This window comes from Cinclus cinclus, chromosome 24, assembly GCF_963662255.1.
Source record: "Cinclus cinclus chromosome 24, bCinCin1.1, whole genome shotgun sequence".
In the NCBI taxonomy this organism is placed as follows: domain Eukaryota; kingdom Metazoa; phylum Chordata; class Aves; order Passeriformes; family Cinclidae; genus Cinclus; species Cinclus cinclus.
Window position 1 is genome coordinate 5,247,601 of NC_085069.1, and position 18,710 is coordinate 5,266,310.

Genomic DNA, 18,710 nt, shown 5'->3' on the forward strand with positions numbered 1-18,710 from the left:
AAGGACCAGTTCTCCAAGGTCAAAAGTTGTGTTTCCCATCGGAGGGGAGGCTTGGTTGGTTGAGGTTTTAATTAGTATAATGAAATTTCTTGAGTATTTTTCTAGGCCAGTTTTAAGTGTGTCACAAAGAGGTGACGCCTTTTAAAATTTGTCTTTCCCAATAATTCAGTGTTCTGTAGCATCTCTGCCTGGCTGCTGTGGTGAGTGGGACTGTGGGAAACACCAGGAGCAGAGACTAGTTTTGATATGAACTTTATTTTTGTGAAACTTCAGAGCCATTTACGATGTTTTCAATTTTTAACTTGTGTTTGTTTTTATAGAGTTCGCTTTAAGTCAGCACAAATGATTTTCATGCCAATTCCCCTGCTCATTCAGGTGTACATTCAGAGGTGTGTTGGAGGAGCTTTCCCTAGTTATAATACCAATGGCCTCCCAGTTGCTCATCACCAAAACAAGGAAAACAAGGGCAGGAAAGGGGAGGGATTATTAATTCCTCCTTAAAGTTTTTCCCCTAAGCCCTAATGAGACTGTGGCATACTTTAATTTTTCTTACCCAGCTGCTGACTTTCTTTAAAGTTACTCAGTAAGAGGAAAATAAGAAATTAGACCTATTTGGGGTTGGGATTTTTTAACAGTACATATTTTTGGGATACCCAGTGAGGTCACTGGTTGGCTCATCCATGTGGCCTGGAGGAAATTCCAATTTTCATTGCTGGAAACTCCTCCTTTCTGATGGGTGCCTAGAATGAGGATGCTGTGTGTTGTGCCTCTGCCTTGCTTTCACAGCAGGACATGTGGTCGTGTCATCCGTGTCCCCACAGGGTGGCCCTGACTAGCTGTGGACAGGTGAGACCTCAGGCAGGTGTGTGAGAGCCACACCCACACCAGGACAGGCCTCAGGAGGTGCTGCTCCACACCCTGAGCAGGTACCATCCCTTTGAATCTGTTTTTTACATCAGTTTTTTGAGTTTCTCCATGGCCCCGTAGCTGTGTCGGTGTCCCTGTGATGGAGAGGGGTTTGGTAACTGCTTTGCTGAGTGAAGGTTTAGTCTTTGCAAAGTATTTTTTGTATTCCGTAGTTAGGAGTGTTCTGATGGACTTTCTGCATCTCTTGTGTGGTTTGAGAGCTGTGTTGCTTTTGTGTTATCCCTGGTGATTCAAACAGTTCCCTGAGGAGAGGCTGGAGAACTGAGGGTCAAGAAATACTGGAATTCTTCCCTCCCTCTGAATTCTTTTGGCTCAGTTATTTCCTCCCTGACTTTTAAGGTACAAAATAAGAAATTTCTATTTGTTTTTCCCACTAAGGGTGGGTCTGGAGAGGGATAAATCAGCCTGCAGAGTGCCTGAGTACCCAGAGTGCTGTGGAAATGCTAATCCAGGATCCTGCTATCCCTGGGGTTGAAGAGAACTCTTTTGCTGTGTGGAGCTGTAAAGCAGGTTTAGGATGTTTCCCAGAGCCCCACCACGAGAAAGGTGCATGTTGGCTCTCCCCCAGTGAACACCCATGTCACAATATGACCAATGCTCCTGTGAGGGATGCTGCAGTTCCACCAAGGATCAGCCCCAAGGGCCAAGCTTTGGGTCCACAAAAGAGAGGGAAAGGGAGCAAAAGAATTCCCAGAGAACAAAGAGAATGTTGCCCTGACATTTTTAAGTCCGACATTTTTAGGACATTGTTGTTGTTTTTATCAATTTCTAATTTTGTTACAAGCTTGCTTTTCAATGCTTAGCTTTCAAGACCAAAGAATTGTCAATAAATGAATAAAATATTTAAATAATTATTATGTCCTGACTTGAGGGCAGGCAAAGGCAGGTTCTTAAAGGAGAGACACCTCCTGGAACCATCAAAAGATTTTATTTTCCATAAGTGGATTGGGTAATGTATTCATCTAAGAACACACTTGAATTGTCCCTTCACACCCCATCCTTCACCCCTGTCCCACAGTGCTGCCCTGGAGCCATCCTGGGAGATGGGAATCCCAGTGGGCCATGTCTGGATGTTGAGGGGCTGTGTTGGTCCAGGGCAGGTCTCTGAGCTTGGAGGAGCACTGGAGACCACCTCGTCTGGGAAAACAGACAGAAAAACCACTGGTGCTGGTCGGGAGCCTGATTTATTCTGCTCTTATCTTGGTTATTTCAGACTGGAACAGGTTTGGAGCATTCTGCAGTTGTCTTGGTTCTTCACTTGTTTCTTCATTTACTGATGAATTACACCACAAGAGTGGGCAGGGGAGGCTCAGGGAAGGAGCTTTTGGCACCAAGAAATGAGCCTCTGGTGCCTAAAGGTTTATTGAAGTTTTAAAAATGCCAGTAAATAAATGTCCACTCTGTCAGCCATGATAACAGAGCTGGGAAGTGACCAGCAGAGCTGGCTGAGGACTGGGAATGAGCTCTGGGGCTGGAGCTGCTGGTGCCCATCACCTCTGGGACCTGTAAATCCCACAGGAGTGATGGAACCTGTGAACAGCACACCTGCGGCTGTGGTGTGTCCCCATGGGGCGCTGAACCATGGTGAAGGCTGTGCTCAGCAGAACCAGTTACTCAGTGGAGTAACTGATACAGTCAGAGGTGTAAAATAACATCGTCTGCTCCTCTGACTGCTGGGAAATGGTGTTGGACACCGTTTTGGTTAATGGAGGAACGATTTAACCCCAGAGCTGTGCGGTGGAGGCAGCTCAGCCCCATGCTTGGGCTGTGGAGTGGGCTCGTGGTTCCCGGGGGTGCCGGGGCTGTGTCAGCCCGATGGAAACATCCCGGCGGCGGAGGGTGGAGGCTCACACCAACCCCCCGGCCCTTTTAACACCTGCTTTACCAGGCTGACGTTGTTCGCGCTTGTTTCATTCCTCCCTGACACCTTCTGCCGCAAGAGCTGGACACGTTTGAGAAACAGAGATGAAAAAAAAACGAGAAGAAAGTCAGAAGATCCTTTTTTTTCTTTTCCCTTCACTTCCTTCCCAGCCCGGGCGCGACTCAAGCACTGAGGGATCTTCTCCCCTGCTGCTACCGGGAGATTCCGAGGGCTGGGTGAGACTGAGCGGGCTCGGGGCTGGGGACAGCGAGTCCCACGGCGTCTTCCCATGCTGGTTTCTTCCTTGATAAGAATTGGTTTGATCCAAAACTCCTCAGCCTTCTCCTTCCTGGAGCCAAACCCCTTTAAAGGCTTGCAGAAATTTTCAGTTGGTGTTGTGACAGAGAGATTCTTATCTGCTGATAGCTGTAATCGTGATAGAGCACAGAGGAACTCGTTTCTCCTGTCGTCGTGTTGAAACACGCTTCCTAACGCACAAAAAATCCCATAAAACTTCCTGGTGCTGGTCCGCATCTTGGAGCATCCCGGCCGGCTCCTGCTCCCACGGGGAGCGGTCCAGCACCCAAAACCTGGCGGTGCCGGGAGGGGACAGGGAGGACTGAGTCACTGCCACCACCTCCTCCGTGTCCCAATTTCCCAGCCGTGCATTGAGTCACGCTCCCAGAGCCGGCCCGGAGGGGGACCCGGTGGCGCTTTCCCACCCTCGCGTGGGTCGGGTTCCCAAATCTGGGGGCAGGGGGTGAGCAGAGCCACCTCTGTGCCGAGCGACAGCGGGAAGGGGCATTGGAAGTGCCTCCAGCTCTGGCACCGCCACGGGGGAGCTCTGCAGCCCCGGGGCTCCCACCGGAACACGCGGGTGCAGCGCAAGCCGGGAAAGGGCCGTGACTGTCACCGGGTCACCACGACGGGGGCAGAAGGTTTATGTCACGCCTGATGCCCCCCTCGCTGCGCCGGGAGGGAAGTGAAGCCCCCGGGGAGCAGCCGACCCGGCCCCTCCAGCCCCTCCAGCCGGGTTATATCGGGCACCACATTTGCATGGCAGCGAGTCGGCACCTGGCAGTGAAATGCTTGGGGGATCGAGGACACCGAGATCGGCTGGCAATTGTCACACGCCGGCGACAGGAAAGTCCCATCAGACAATTGTTTTTAGAAGAATCTACTTACTTCCAACCCGCACGGCTCCAGCCCCTACGGCAGCGCCTCCACCCCGGCACCCGCGGGGCTGCGGCGATGGTGGGATGGGTCACAGTGCTGGCATCCTCCACAGAGGATGCTCCAGGTGGGAGGTGATGCTCCTCAGCCTCAAACACAACCCAGGTGTCCCCCACCCCTTGGGGATACCCTCACCCATAGCAGCTTCGTGCTCCCCCCTCTCTCTGCCCGGGACCACCGTGAGCAAGACCGGGAGTGGGGCTGGGGCTGTCACTGCTCCCCCCAGACCCCATTGCCCCCCACCCGCACTGAGAGCTGGGGTTCATCCTGCTACCCCCAATTTCCCCAGTACCATTGCTGCTCCCCTGAATACTGGGGGACACCGTGGGGCTGGGAGAGTATGAGGGTGTCCTGTCCTCCCTCAGCCACGTTTCCCACAGCTGTGGCTTTGTGCCGGGGGCCCCTCTTATTGCTCCCCGGGGCAGGGTACAGTCACGCCTACCCCCCCCATCCTGCCCCCCAAAGCGGAGAAAGTTAGTCAAATCTGCAGAAACCGCAGCCGGGGGGAGGCAGCGACATTGTCACCGCTTTGATGTCACCCCTGCACGTCCCACAGGTGCTGCCATCACCCCGGGGCCACGGTCCCACCGCCGCTTTGCCATTAACTCGTGCGAGAAGGGGGGATAATGCAAAAATATTTCCTTCCCCACCTCCATCCTGTCCCCGCGGTCCCTGGAGCCTGCGGGGATCTGAGAGGCCATGTGCGAGGCACACGGAGCTGCAGCCGCTGCATCCAACCCTCTCACGTGGGGCTGGGGGGGGTCCCTCCAGGGCTCCGGGGGCTGCGCCGGGGAGCCAGGAAGGTTTCTGAGCAGCGGGACTGATTCATGCCGGGCCTCCTGTGGTTTCCCCCTGCACTCACCTCCCGATGCTGTCACGCCAAGCACCCGCACGACAGCGCCCATGGTGAACACCCCGCGCCTTCACCCACCGGGAGCTGGAGGGGAGCCCCTGAGGCAGCATGAGGTCCTGGGCTCCCCTGCACCCACCCCGCCCCCAGTCTTTGCCATACATCCCACCCCCACTCTGCACCGGTCCCTGCACTCACTTTGCACTCCAAATACCACCCCCGTGCCCCTCTGAACACACCACACACCCCTCACACTCTGATCTCCACCCTCCCAACACCTCCTGCATTCCCTGTGCTGCCCCAGTGCCCCAGGGCTCCGTTCCAGACAGGGGTGACACAAGACACGGGGACATTCCCGACCCCACAGCAGTGCCTGAAGGAAGGAGGATGCAGCACCAGGGGGTGACGGGGTGAGGTCCCCTGGGTGTCACATGCCCGCGGGTCGGATGTACAGGTGTCCCAGGGGAGCAGGAGGCAGGCAGGGGCCAGCCCTTCCCAGCCCCGTCACAGCTGCTGCACTCCCGGAGGAAGCTGCTGTGCATTGCTCACCCGGCACTGGTTATAAATACCCTCCCCATTTTAATGCGGTGGCGACGGGAGCTATTTCGGGCCGGGAACGGGAAGCGAAACCCTGCACGGGTCCCGGTCCCTCGCCCCCGCCCCTGGGATGGGCTGGCCAGTGCCCAGGGGCCACAAGGGCTTATTTGAAGCCCAGGAGCCGCACGCCTGCCTTGACCTTCTGTGCCTTCCAGCGGAGCAGACGGATGGCACGGAGGCCGAGCCGCAGCACCACGTCGTACTTGAACACCAGCTTGTAGAAAGCGTCGGTGATGAGGGCACCGCTGGGGTCGGCGTGTTTGAGTGCAGCCATCGGCGTGTACGCCACGTTGGTCTGGTGCCGGAACGGCGGCCGCGCCGCCTCGATCACCCGCAGGGTGTGCTGTATGTGGGCATGGCACTGTCCCCTTCCTGTCCCCACAGCCCGACCCCAGCCCACCACCATCCCCATCCCCATCCCCTTTCAACCCAGTCTGCATCCTATCCCCATTTGCACCTCCATCCTCATTTATATTTCCATCCCCTCCCTTCCCATTCCCCTCCTATCCCCATTCCCATCCCAACTCTTTCTCATTCACTTCCTACTCCCATACCAAGGCCTTCCCATCCTATCCCTATCTCTAATCCATCCCACCCCACCCCATCACCATTCCTGTCCTATCCCAACTCCTTCCCATTCTATCCCTATCTTTATCCCATCCCATCCCACCTTATCCTCATCCCCATCCCATCCTACCCCTATCTCTATCCCTTCTCATTCCCATTCAATTTCCTTCCAATCTCCATCCTCAGTTCCTTCACATTTTATTCCCATCCTGTCCCGTCCCATCCTGTCCCGTCCCATCCCATCCCATCCCATCCCATCCCATCCCATCCCATCCCATCCCATCCCATCCCATCCCATCCCATCCCATCCCATCCCATCCCATCCCATCCCATCCTCATCCCCATCCCCATCCCCATTCCCATTCCCATCCCATCACCATTCCTATACCCATTCCCAGCCAGGCTCAGGCCCATCAGGATGGAGCTGTCTGGGTGCGAGCTGCCCTACTGCTGGCTGGACATTGCTGTTCCTTGTTAGGGCTAATTAACACCTCTGTCCAGTCCAGCCCAACCCAGCAGAGCACCCCCCAGCCCACTGGGGCCCCTTGGTGCCTGTCACCTCTGCAATGTCCTCGGGGGTCTGACCCAGGCTGGTGAAGACATCCCTAGAGTTCCTCAAGTAGAGCTTGGTGAAGATTTCCGCCGTCTCGGGATCAGTCCGTGAGTAGTCGGCGCGTTCAGCTTCCTCGTATAACTTCGTCTCAAATTCTGTCATCACTGGCCCTGGCTCCACCAGGCTGATCCTGCCCATGGATGGGACACTAGGCACAGGGGACCCCCAGACCCCCTGGGCTGCACAGCCACCTGCCCCCTCACTCACGCCACATTGAAGCGCAGAGCTTGCACCACCAGGCTCTCGCAGAAACCCTCCACCGCAAACTTGGAGGCTGAGTAGATGTCATTGAAGACGATGCCTGGATGGTTGGGGAGTCCCAGTCAGAGCTGGGTGGGGGCTGGATCCCCCAGGGCACCCCATTTTCCCCTACCCTGCAGGCCCATGATGCTGCTGATAACAACGATGTGGCCCCCACGTCGCCGCTTCATGTCAGGCAGCACCTCCTTGACCAGGCGGACGAGGCCGAAGAAGTTGGTGTCCATGAGGCTCTGCATGGCTGCCAGGCTCTGGCACTCCAGGGGACCCGCCATGCCCACCCCGGCATTGCTGACTGTGGGGAGGGGGCATCAGTGGGGTGAGCCCTGGGCAGGGGGATCCTGCACCCTGGGCATGGGGGATCCCTGGTTCTCGGAGTGTCCCCAGCATGGGATGTCCTGGGTGTGGAGGGTCCCTGGTGCAGGGTGTCCCTGGCATAGAGAGTCACTTGTTTGTGGAGTCAGGGGCCCCTGTCACAGAGGGTCCCCTGTGCTCAGAGGGTTCCCAGAATGGAATGTCCTGAGTTTGGAGGGTCCCTGGTGCAGGGAATGTGCTAGCAGAGAGGGTTTCTGGTGCGGGGATCTCTGGCATGGACAGTAGCTGGTGCACGGGGTCAAGAGGTGTCCCTAAGACAGAGGGTCCCTGTGCTGCGAGCACAAATGGTCCCTGGCACGGGACAAGTTTGGATGGACAGCCCCCATTACAGGGGTCCCCATCATGGAGGGTCCCCACACCGGGGTCACGGTGGGAGAGCAATCCCAGGGCTCACCCAGGATATCGACGTGGCGCCCGGGGATGCTGTCGAGGCAGGCACGGATGGAACCCTCATCACACACATCCAGCTGTTTGATCTCCAGCGTCCGGCCCAACGCCGGACCCGCCGCCGCCGCCAGCGCCCCGCTCCTGCCCACGTTCCTCATGGTGGCGATGACTGGGGGCACAGGCGGCTCAGCCCCCGCGGGCTCTCCCCGGGGTCTGGGGGGGGGGTCCCTCCACCCCGCTCACCTCGGAAGCGGCGCTGCTTGTCCCGCGCCAGCCGCACGGCCAGCGCCAGCCCGATGCCGGAGGAGCAGCCGGTGATCAGCACTGTCTTGGGAGCCATGGCACGGCCTCCCCCCCGCACCCCAGTCCCCCGCCTTTATAGCAGCTGACCCAGCCTCAGCCCCCCTAAATCCGGGCCCTTAATCCCCCCTGGATAATCCCCCCCTCCCAGGGATTTGCGGCAGCCGCGTGGCTGAGCCGCACGTGGTGCCCAGGGAGCACAGAGGGGCCTTTGTGTGGGACCCGGGGCACTGTGGGGACACGGCAGGACATGGGGACACTGCCAGGCATGGGGACACTGAGAGATGGGGACACTGCCAGCCGTGCGCCACCAGCACTGGGGGGGTCTGGGGATGGGAAGGAACAAGGCAGGGGCTCTGCAAAAATAACCTTTATTATCACTGGTATAAAACACGTCCCAGTTCAACTGGCCTTGTGGAGACATGGGGAACATGGTGATGGGTGCCCCCCTCAACCCCACACTGCGGGATCCCGCTGATGGGGACCCCAAAACCCCCTTGGTGTGGGGGCAAGGAGTGCCAGGCCCCCGCGGGGACACTCGGGGGCTGGTGCTGCAGGGTGGAGGGGAGAAAGTGCTTGAGTGTGGGGGTCCTGGTGGTGGGCTGTGCTGAGCTGTGCCATACTGGTAGTACCAGGCTGTGCCAAAACACCAAACTGTGCCAGACTGTGCCAAACTATGCTGGTGGTGCTGGGCTGTGCCAAACCATCCCGCTGGTGCCAGGCTGTGCCGAGCTGTGCCATGTCAGTGGTGCCCAGCTATGCCACACTGTGCTGGTGGTGCTGGACTATGCCAAGCCATGCCGTATCAGCAGGGCCAGGCTGTGCCAAACAATCCCAGTAGTGCCAGGCTGTGCCAAGCCATTCTGTGCTGGTGTTGCTGGACTGTATCAAGTCGTGCTATGTTGGCAGTGAGACTGAGCCAAAGAATGTCATCAGTGCCAGACTGTGCCAAGCCATGTTGGCGGTGCCAGGCTGTGCCAAACCCTTGTGGTGGTGCCATGCAATGGCTCAGAGGGCCACGCAGGTGCAGTAGTGCCTCAGCTTGCAGGGCAGGATGCCACGGTTGATCTGGTGGAACTCCACGAGCTGGATGAGGTCGGCAAAGCGCGTCTGACCGTCGTCCATGGTGAAGTAGAGCCGACCCTCCTCCTCACTCTGCCAGGGGGCTGCAGGTCAGGACCCCTCTCCCCAGCACCCCCAACCCCCCCAGCCTCATGCTGGCACTCACCGGCAGGATGAGGTAGTGTTTGATGCGCTGTAGGTGGCACAGGGACAGCACGAAGCCCTTGGGGTTCCGCTGGCTCTCCCGAACCAGGAAGACCCTGCAAGCCCCAGAGGTGTCACTGCTGTCCCCGGGTACCCTCTGCCCTCCCATGGGCACCCATGGGGTCTCACAAACCCCAATGAAGACCTGGGAGTAGTCCAGTACTCCCTGGTATCCCTGGGAATCTCTGTGTCCCTCCAAGAGCCTGTGTGTCCCCCAAACCCTGCAAAATCCTGGGAGTCACAACCCCCCTGGGATCACTCATGCCCAACCCCTCACATGTCCTGTATCCCCCCAGGAGCTGCAAGACCCTGTAACCCTTGGGCTCCCCAGGAGCCGCAGGGACCCTGACCCCCTCCACCCCAGGGTCCCGTACCCATCCACCAAGCCCTGACGACCGATGAGCTGCTGGGTGTCCTCCCGGGAGATGCGTCCGTGGAACCAGGGCTGGGTGCGGTGGATGGCTGTGCGGAGAGGGGTGTCAGACTTGGGGGGACACCCTGCCTGGGGCAGGGACCCCCACTGGGCACTGACCCCACGTCTCACCGGCACTGAGCGGGGAGCTGTGACAGGCTGTGGGCAGGCTGTACCGGTGTGTCGTCTTCTTCTGGGCACACAGAGAATGGAGGGGACATTAGGTTGGGCTCAGGGGGACTCCCCCTCACTCCCCAGCACTCCCCCAACTCACCCTCCAAGCCTGTGCCTCCTCCAGGGCTGCTGTCAGAACCTCATTGGGGTTCTCGATCACCCGGCCTGTGCACCCTGAGAAGTCCATGGCCACCAGTGCATTGTCCGAGACGCTTCGCTGTGGGTGATGGGGGGGGTCACCGGAGGGTTCCTATGGGCCAGGGGCTGCAGGGGGCAGGGGACACTCACCAGGGGAGTGGGGCCGATCCATGGGGGTTGGCTCAATCTTGCCTGTGCTTGCTGGTAGTTACGGTAGAGCTGCATCCCGTACTGGGGGAACAACCCCGTCAGCTGGGAGGCCCTGATGTGGGGTGGAGGAGCCCCCAGGGACACCCAGGGACCTCCACAGCCACTCAGTGCAGGGGTGGGGACCTCTGCATCCACTCCACCTCAACACAGGGACACCCACCCTGAAGCATTTTCACTGGGATGGGGTCATCCCTCCAGCATCCCTCTAGAACCCTTCCCCCCTTGTACATTCCCTCCCTTGTATCTCTCCAGCATCTTCCCAACATCCCTCCAGTATCCTCCAAGCATCCCTCCAGCATCCCTCCAGCTACCACTCAGCATCACCCCAGTATTCCTCCAGAATCCCATTATCCCTCCAAATTCCCTCCTGTGTCTCCCCCAGCATCCCTCTCCATCATCCCAGTGTCCCCCCAGCATGGGGTCCGTCGGGGCTGACCTTGAAGAGCCGGAACGCGGCCATCCAGCAGCTGCGGCTCTGCTCATCCTCACTGCAGAGCAGCTTCAGACCCTTCACGCCGCTCCGCACCTTGTGGGGCTGCGGGAGAGGCCGGAGCCGTCACAAGGCAGCCCCAGGTGGCTCTGAGGGGACAGAGAGACCTTGGCAGGGGGAGAAGCAGGGAATGACCCTGCCACAGGCAGGGACACCCTCACCTTGATGCAGAAGCCGAACTCGGTGGGAGTCCCATAGAGCTTCTTGCCCTGCGTCACGTAGTAGATGTTGGACTCGGTGAGGTCAGCAAAGTACTGGAGGTGCCGGGGGTCCTGGGGGGTAGGAGGGTGTCAGGGCTGGCTCCACTGCACCCCTGGCCTTGCCCCCTCCCCCCAGAACCCCCTGCCCTCACCTTGGAGGTGCCCTTGGTGGAGTAGTAGAGCCCCGAGCGGCGCAGGGAGAAGTGGTAACGCTTCCAGACCTTGCGGCCGGCCTCCCGCTGTTGCAGGAAGCCCTGGACTTCAGGGCAGCTCCCAGAGTTGAGGAAATTCTGGGGGAACATGAGGGCTGAGGGGCACAGCGGGGTCCCCAGGGCATGGCAGGGTCCCCAGGGCACAGTCGGGCATGGTACCTGGATGAGCTCGGAGTGTGCCATGCTCTTGTTGGCCTCCAGGCAGCTGGACACCATCACCTCAGGGAACAGCAACTGCTGGGGGACAGAGGGTCAGCAGAGACTCTTGGGGTGCTCGGGGTCCCCATGGTGGGGATACAGAGGGTGCCCACCTACCGCGTTGCTCTTGAAGAGCTCATACTTGGCGAAGTTCTTGCGGAACACGAAGCGGCTGTCAGCACCCGGAGCCCAGGAGTTCTGCACCTCCACCACCGACTCGTGGTCCTCCAGGCAGCGCTCTGAGGGGGACAGGGAGGGTCAGCAGGGACAGGGGTCCCCGCAGGCCGTGCCCTGCTGTGCCCCCACTGCTGCTCACCTAGGGCCAGGTGCTGGTGCAGCTCCACCAGGGCCCAGCTGTGGTCGTGCAGCGCCCGTGTCCTGCGCACCAGGGTCTCGCAGAGCTGCCGTGCCGTGGTCCCTGCTGACACCTCCAGAGAGCGGCACGCGCCATCCTCACCGAACACCTTCACCACCTGGGAGGTGGGACAGGGCGTGTCAGGGCTCCCCCAGCATGAGAGGACCCTGCAGAACCACAGGTGAGACCAATCCCACCACCACCACCTCCTGCTCCCCAATTCATTTGGCAGGTGTTCCCTGTCTCAGGGATGGGATCCCCCTCTTCCCAGCCCCTTGACTCATTTGGGAGGTGGTCCTTTCCCCAGGGCTGAAGTCCCCCTTCCCAGCCCCTTGGCCCCCTGGCTCAGGAGGGTGGGACCTCTGTAGAGGGATCCCTGTCCAAAGGCAGAGGCCGTTTCCCAGAACTTCAGCTCACATGGGAAGAGGTTCCTGCCCCAGAGCTGAGACCCTCCCCTCTCCCCAGCCCCCTCACTCCCACTTCACATGGGAGGTGCCCTAGCTGGGGAGGTCCCTGCCCCAAGACCAAGAATCCCCTCCCCAGCACTGGCAGGGGTGTCCCTGTCCCAGATCCCAGCACTCCTCCCCAGCCCCCTGCCCCTGACTCACATGGGAGGTGCCCTCGCGGGGGGGTGCCTGTCCCAGGGCCGGGCTGCTCAGGATGGGTGAGTTGGAGGGGCTGCAGAGCTCGGGGAAGGGGTTGGGGATGCTGGGCAGCGATGATGCTCGTGGCTCCTCCTGTGGTGGCTGCCGGCTGCAGGCACAAGGGGGTGAGCTCTATGCCCCCTGTGACTCCCCTGAGCACCCCCTGTTTCCCCCCTTAACCTCCCCACCCTCCCCCTCCCCCAGGTCTCACACCCACCTGCTGCCGTGGATGAAGAGGGGCTGGGAGCGCCTGACCTCGGGTGGCCCCTCGCCCCCATCCCGCTCACCAGGACCCCCATCCTGCTCGGGGGGCTCCCAGAGACTGCTCTGTTGAGCCCCCCCCTCCATAGCATTATCTGTGAGGAGAGAGGGGGTCTGGCACTGTGTGTTTGTCCTCGTTCCCTTGTGGGGGGCCATGGCCACAGGTCACCATCACTGGGCTCCCACCCCTGGCACCCACCCAGGGATATTTTCTGGGTGCCCAAACGAGCAGGACCCCAGCCCTGGGGGTCTGGCTGAGCCCCAGGCAGCTGCCAAGGGTGTCCCAGTCCCCCCAGTCCCATCCAGGTCCTGGGAACTGAAGTGTAACACTGATGGTGAGCACAGCACGTTATGAGACCCCCCTCAAGAATCCCCCACGTCCCACTTGGGACCCTCACCAGTGGCCCCACATTAGCACTGGGGGCACTGGGAGATGCTGGCTGAGCTATGCTGGGCTGAGCTTTGCCAGGCTGAGCCGTGCCGGCGCCGTGGGGAGCAGGAAGCCGAGCGTGGCGGCGGCGACTCAGCCCAAACACCTCCTCGGGTCCGGCCAAACCAGTTCTGGCGGCCGCTCCCAGCTCCACCTCACCGCCCTGGCATCCGGGCCCGGGCGGCCGCGCCGGGAGCCGGGGGCGAGGGAGCCGCCGTGGGAACCGCCGCCAGCCCCCCGCCCGCTGGCACAGCCCCCCCGTGTCCCCACCCACGCCCGGTGCCAGCGCCCACGCGGTGCCACCGTGCTCCGGCACTGGTCGCTCTCGGACACCGGCCACGCTCCAGCACCGGCTCGGGACTGGCCCGCGGCGGGACCGGGGATGCGCCACAGCCCCACCAGCACGTGGCACACGTAACACACACGTGGCATCCTCGGTGGCACTCGGTGGCCACGGGAGCTGGACCCGGCGGTCCCAGGACACCGTGTGAAACCACGTTAATCATTCACCCGCTGCCCGTCCCTGTCCCCACCTCCTGCCACTCTCGGGGTCCAAGTCCATGGCTGGGCAGGACTGATGTCATCCTCATCCCATCCCTGTCCCTGCCGTGTCCCTGTCCCCATCCCAGCATCCCATCAGGACCCTCTACTCCATCCCCGGTCCCTGCCCTGGCTGTGCCAGGCCGGGTCCCCACTCCCTGGCCAGACCCCGGGGTGATCTGGGGACACAGGGACAGTCCAGGGTCAGGTAGGGTGATGCTCCTGCTGAGGGGACACAGGAGGGGACACAGGGGGATGTGACAGACAGGGCCCTGGGACCAGGACACTGTGCTGGCACCAACCCACAGCCCAACCCCATGACCTCAGGTCAGCTCGGTGTGAGCCCTGTCCTGGTGGCTGTGGCAGGGCTCCAGCAGGGTGGGGACACACAGGGTGGGACAAACAGGAGGACACAGGGCTTTGGGCAAAGTCACAGGGGCCATCAGGGTTATAGGGTGGGGGACTGAAGTGGGTCAGGACCACCAGGATCAGCTCCAGGGCGACCAGGGCTATGGAGCAGGAGGTCCAGGGCCATGGGATTGAGGGAATGGTGTCCCAAGGCAACAGGGCTGAGGGACAGGATCCCAGAGCCACCAGGATTAGGGGATGGGACTCCACGGACACCAGGATTAAGGAATGGAATCACCGGGTCACCAGGATAAGGGACAGGGTGCTGGGACCACCAGGATTAAGGAACAGGATCCCAGCTGTGGGTGGGGGTCCCAGTGGGTGCCGAGGCTGGGGGAACAGGGCTCCCCAGGGGCACAGGCGGGATGGCAGGGGAGGAGGAAGAGCCGGGAGGAAGGCGGGAAGGAGGGAGGGAAGGGGTGCAGGCGCAGCGAGAGGTCCTGGGTCGTTCCCGTTGGGATGTGACCAACACCTCGGGATGAGCAGCGAGCCCCCGGCCCCAGGAGCCCCCAGCCTGGCCCCGCTCCTACCTGCAGCGCCCGCCGCGTCCCGGCACCCTCCCGCCGGACCAGGGATTCCTGTTCTCTACCGGCTTTATCTACCTGCGCCAGCTCCCGCCCCCGCCTGACATCACGATGCCCCGGGCTTGCTGCCCGGCACCGGCCCCCACCAACACTCGGGGGGGCCCCCAGCCCCTCCGGCCCCGAGGGGGGGTGTCCAGCCTGGCCCCCGCCCACCCCCGAGGGGCTGGACCCCCTAAACCACCTCCCATGACCCCCCCGATGTGGTGATGGGGAGTTTCCCACAATGCACTGGGGTGACCCCTGGAGCAGCCGGGCCGTAGAGGACACGGGGCCTCGGTCCCCTGGGATGTCCTGGGGGTGCAGACCCCACAGACCCCCAGCCCATGCCTTGGGAGTCCCCAACCCCAGGGTGTGGCCTTTCGGTTGGGGCTCCCCTGGCACCTCCAAAGTGGGGATCCAGAAGGGTTACATGGTAGGAGGGGCATGTCCCTATTGTCCCCTAAGGGACCCCTGCCAGGTGGCACCACGGGAGGGGCAGGGGGGTCATGGGGGTCTTAGGGAAGTCAAGAGCCCTTCCAGGAGGGTGGGGCAGTGGGGAATATTTGGGATATAGGAACGCACTGTGACGTGGGGTCCCTCAGGGTGTGTGTCCTGTGGGGTCCCTTGTGGGTGTCCCCATACGGGGTCTGGGAGTCCCCACTGGGAACTTAGTGTGCCATGGGGTCAGAGTCCCTAGAGGTGTGCCCATGGAGGGTTATGGGGTCGCTGTGGGGGGTGTTGAAGGTTCCTTGTGGTCCTATTGGTCTGTGGGGTGGCTACAAGGCTCTTTAGAACCCCCCCAGGTGTTTTAGGTGTTTAGGTGTGTCCCCTGGAGCAGTGGGAGTTCCCATGGCACTGGAGAGCTCCTGTGAGGGTCATTTCAGGTCCCAAGGGTTCCATGTGGGTCCCAAGAAAGTCATTTTGGGTTCCACCGGGGTGGGTGAGGGTGACACGGGGGTCCCACATCGGGGCGAAGGGAAGGGAGGGGGTTGGTGCGGGTCCCCTGCAGCTCTCGGGGGTCACTACAGGTGACACACGGGTAAGTTCGGGTCCCCCAGGCGTCACTTTAGGTCACTAGAGGTGTGCTGGGAGTGAGTTTGGGTCACTGGATGTCTCACGGAGGTCAGTGAGGGTCATTTTTGCTCCCCCGGGAGTCACCGGGGTCACGGCGGGTCTCCCGGAGGTCTCGGAGCAGACAAGATGAGAAACGAGGCGGTGCAGAGCGGCAGGAAGTGGCATGTCACGTGACCGCACCCGGAAGCGGCTGCGCGGCGGGATCGGGGGCCATGAGCAGCGGGGCTGGGGACGCGACCGGGGACGGGAACGCGGCCGAGAGTGGAGCCGAGCGGCGGGTCCGCATCGTGGTGGAGTACTGGTGAGCGCCGCGGCCGCGGGGAACCCATGGACCTTCGGGGGTGGGAGCGACCCGCAGTGATACTGGGGCGCCGGGAGCAGAAACTGGGAGAACTGGGATGAGGCATGCGGCAGGTTCAGGCACGGAGGGGACAGGGAGAAGAGGGGGGCTGAGGAGGATATAGAAGGGTTGGGGGGGCTGAGAAGGGGCTGTAAGGAAGTTGAGGGTCTCTGCAGGGTATGGGAATTGGGGTGCTGAGGGGGTTACAAGGGAATTCGTGGGCTGAGGAAGGGGTTATAGAGGATTTGGGAGACTCTGCAGGGTGGGGAGCTGAGGAGGTAATGTGGGGCCGTAGGGTTATGGGGTACGGGGGGCTGAGGGTGTGGGGGGCTGTGGGACGTGCAGGGGGTTTTGGGGAGGGTTTCTGAGTGGGGCATTGGGAATTGGGGGTGCAGGTGGCAGCAGAGCTGTTGTGGGGGTACAAGCTGGGGATGCTCCTTATTTTTGGGAGTCCCCATGCCTCAATCCTTCCTGAGCCGGTCCCATCCTCCCCAGCGAGCCCTGTGGCTTCGAGGCCACGTACCAGGAGCTGGCGAGCGCTGTGAGGGACGAGTACCCCGACATCGAGATTGAATCACGGCTGGGAGGCACTGGTGAGACCCCACAGCAGCCTCGGGGTTGGGGGCGACACCCCAGGCCACCCCCACTGCCGTGCTGGGGAATTGGGAGGGGCTGGGGTGGGTTAAAATAAGAAGCCCAGGGAAGGTTGTGTTCTGCTTGCTGTCCCTCAGCAGGGTCAGAGCTGGGGATCTGCAGGATCCCGTGGGGGTGCCCTGAGTGCTCGGCCAGCCTGGTGCTGCCATGGGGGTCATGGGCTGGGGATGCCACAAGGGGTCTGGGGGGGGAACACAGCTCAAGGTTGGGCCTTGTGTGTGCCCTCAGGTGCCTTCGAGATCGAGATCAATGGGCAGCTTGTCTTCTCCAAGCTGGAGAATGGGGGCTTTCCCTATGAGAAGGATGTGAGTACCTGCCTGGAGGGTCCCGGGGTCAGCCAGGCTGGGCTGGGGGAATTTGGTTTGCACTGAGCCCCTCCCGTGACAAGGTTTGCCCATGGGGACCCTATTTTGTCACCTTCTGGAGTTATTCCCCTTCCTGCCACCCTGCCAGGACCCGCTGCAGGTTGTGCTGGGAGAGAGGGACAGTTCCTCGCTGTGGCTGGGATTTGTCCCTGTCACCTCCATGTGTCCAGGTGCTCCCAGGCCCTGGCTGTGACCCCGCTCCTGCTGTGTCTTCCCAGCTGATCGAGGCCATCCGCAGAGCCCGCAATGGGGAGCCCCTGGAGAAAATCACCAACAGCCGCCCCCCCTGCATCATCTTGTAGCTCCCCGGGGACAGCAGGGTCCCCCCGTGCTGTCCATCGGTGCCTTCCTTAAATCCCTGCATGAGCAGGGGACACCAGGGGGACCAGGGACACTGGGGGGCTCAGGAGCCTCCTGGGGACCCCCATCGTGACGCTGGGAAGGGCAGTGCTGTGGCACTGGGGGTCAATCTGTCCCCTGCCCAACCTGCTGTGGGGTATATCTGGGGCCTGGGGGGGTCTCCCACCTGCTTTTGCCTTTTCCTCCTCATCAGCTGCACCTCCCTAGGGGGCATAGGGGATCCCCATAAAAGGGGGTCCCCATGGCACCCTCATTTCTCTGTGTTGGCCTCTCCCCTCCCTCACCCCCTGGGAATCTGGGGGTCTCCCATGAATGGGGAGCCAGGCTGGACGTTGGAGGAGCTCCCAGCAGGTTCATTCCAAGGGGAATCCACCAGCTGTAACTTCCCTGGGATTTGTTAATGATTAAAGTCCCTCTGGCACTGTTTAATCCAGGGTGGGGGCCGGCCATGGGAACCTGACCCCATGGCCAGAGGTGTGTTCACATACCCGCCTCCCCATTCCCAGGCTCCCAGCTCCTGCTTCCTGCCTGGAATGACCTTGCCCTTGGCCTCGGGGCAGGGGGCCCCCCCTATTTATTCTATACTGTGTATAAACCCAACGGCCTGGGTGGAATAAAGGATGGAGAATGTGGCTCCTCTGATGTCCCTCGGGAGTGGGGTGGGACAAGGTCCTGGATCCTGCCTGGGATCAGGAATTTTGTCCTTCAGGCGAGTGGTGGGGAGTGAAAGGGGAGAGGAAGGGAAAGGGAAAGGGAAAGAGAGACAAGTGGGAGAAGGAAAAGGAAGGGGAAAAGGGAATGGAAAAAGGAATGGGAAAGGGGAAAAAAGAAGGGAAAAAGGGAAGGGAAAGGAGGGGGAAAGGGGAAGGAAAAAGAGGGAAAAAAGAAGGGAAAATGGGAAAGGGAGGGAAAAAGGACAAAAGGAGAGAAAAAGGGGGAAAAAAAGAAGGGACAAGGAGAAAGAAAAAGGGGGAAAAAAAAGGGGAAAAGGGAAGGAATATGACATGCTGGTCCTCAGGAGACAGCTGTATCTGATGGAGAAAGGGAAACCAAAGAGACCACAAGAGTAGAAAAAACAACCAATGTACAATTATCAAATATACATCCCGGTGCTTCCAAAGAATCCTGGAGCAGCCGGGACTGCTCTCAGTCCAGCTGCCCTCAGTGCAAGTCCACGTGTCCCAGGCACTGGGACAGCCCTGGAACAGGGAGGGGATGGCAGAGGGTCGGTCCTTCTCCAGGCTGTGCTGGGTCCGAGCTCCCTGGGCTGCTCCAGGCACCACCCAGCTTGTGGGCCCCCAGTGGCACCAAGGGTGACCCTTCTGTCCCCAGTCTTTGCTGCCGCGCCGTCCCACAGCGTCCTGGGCTCTCCCAGCCCTCCGTGGCCGGTGCCACCCCTGGGCAGAGGGGATGGACTCCCAGCCCCACAGCCATAGCTCATCCCTCCC

The 18,710-nt window shown here is 60.8% G+C and overlaps 3 protein-coding genes across 3 annotated transcripts; 1 reads left to right on the forward strand and 2 right to left on the reverse strand.

Moving 5' to 3' along the window:
• Positions 1-5,571: 5,571 nt before the first annotated feature.
• Positions 5,572-8,008, reverse strand: LOC134053351 (retinol dehydrogenase 8-like). Its single transcript, XM_062508339.1, has 6 exons — positions 7,912-8,008; positions 7,676-7,837; positions 7,022-7,201; positions 6,856-6,949; positions 6,595-6,778; positions 5,572-5,811 (listed from the first exon to the last, which is right to left on the reverse strand). The coding sequence occupies exons 1-6, from the start codon at positions 8,006-8,008 to the stop codon at positions 5,572-5,574; spliced, it is 957 nt and encodes a 318-aa protein (XP_062364323.1).
• A 968-nt stretch (positions 8,009-8,976) lies between these two features.
• Positions 8,977-14,476, reverse strand: GRB7 (growth factor receptor bound protein 7). Its single transcript, XM_062508359.1, has 15 exons — positions 14,437-14,476; positions 12,485-12,623; positions 12,232-12,376; positions 11,585-11,741; positions 11,386-11,507; positions 11,230-11,307; positions 11,011-11,148; positions 10,820-10,930; positions 10,605-10,703; positions 10,109-10,189; positions 9,921-10,037; positions 9,779-9,839; positions 9,609-9,696; positions 9,197-9,290; positions 8,977-9,123 (listed from the first exon to the last, which is right to left on the reverse strand). Exons 2-15 carry the CDS (start codon positions 12,613-12,615, stop codon positions 8,977-8,979), a joined length of 1,569 nt encoding a protein of 522 aa, XP_062364343.1. The 5' UTR covers positions 12,616-12,623; positions 14,437-14,476.
• MIEN1 (migration and invasion enhancer 1) lies at positions 14,272-17,330 on the forward strand. The gene is made up of 8 exons (XM_062508033.1): positions 14,272-14,343; positions 14,443-14,693; positions 15,282-15,409; positions 15,498-15,508; positions 15,624-15,844; positions 16,379-16,476; positions 16,766-16,842; positions 17,121-17,330. The coding sequence occupies exons 1-8, from the start codon at positions 14,272-14,274 to the stop codon at positions 17,202-17,204; spliced, it is 942 nt and encodes a 313-aa protein (XP_062364017.1). The 3' UTR covers positions 17,205-17,330.
• The last annotated feature ends 1,380 nt before the right edge of the window (positions 17,331-18,710 follow it).

Excerpts from the sequence above, each read along its gene's own strand:
- GRB7 (XM_062508359.1), bottom strand. The coding sequence starts at position 12,615 with ATGGAGGGGGGGGCTCAACAGAGCAGTCTCTGGGAGCCCCCCGAGCAG. Across the intron at positions 9,840-9,920 it reads AGGAGGCACAGGCTTGGAGG|AAGAAGACGACACACCGGTA; the intron begins GTGAGTTGGGGG and ends CTGTGTGCCCAG. Across the intron at positions 9,124-9,196 it reads AACACTACCTCATCCTGCCG|AGTGAGGAGGAGGGTCGGCT; the intron begins GTGAGTGCCAGC and ends GCCCCCTGGCAG.
- MIEN1 (XM_062508033.1), top strand. The coding sequence starts at position 14,272 with ATGGCAGGGGAGGAGGAAGAGCCGGGAGGAAGGCGGGAAGGAGGGAGG. Across the intron at positions 14,344-14,442 it reads GGGTGCAGGCGCAGCGAGAG|CGCCCGCCGCGTCCCGGCAC; the intron begins GTCCTGGGTCGT and ends TCCTACCTGCAG. Across the intron at positions 14,694-15,281 it reads CCCATGACCCCCCCGATGTG|GTGTTTAGGTGTGTCCCCTG; the intron begins GTGATGGGGAGT and ends CAGGTGTTTTAG.
- LOC134053351 (XM_062508339.1), bottom strand. The coding sequence starts at position 8,008 with ATGGCTCCCAAGACAGTGCTGATCACCGGCTGCTCCTCCGGCATCGGG. Across the intron at positions 7,202-7,675 it reads GCGCCACGTCGATATCCTGG|TCAGCAATGCCGGGGTGGGC; the intron begins GTGAGCCCTGGG and ends CCCTCCCCACAG. Across the intron at positions 6,950-7,021 it reads CAGCATCATGGGCCTGCAGG|GCATCGTCTTCAATGACATC; the intron begins GTAGGGGAAAAT and ends CCAACCATCCAG.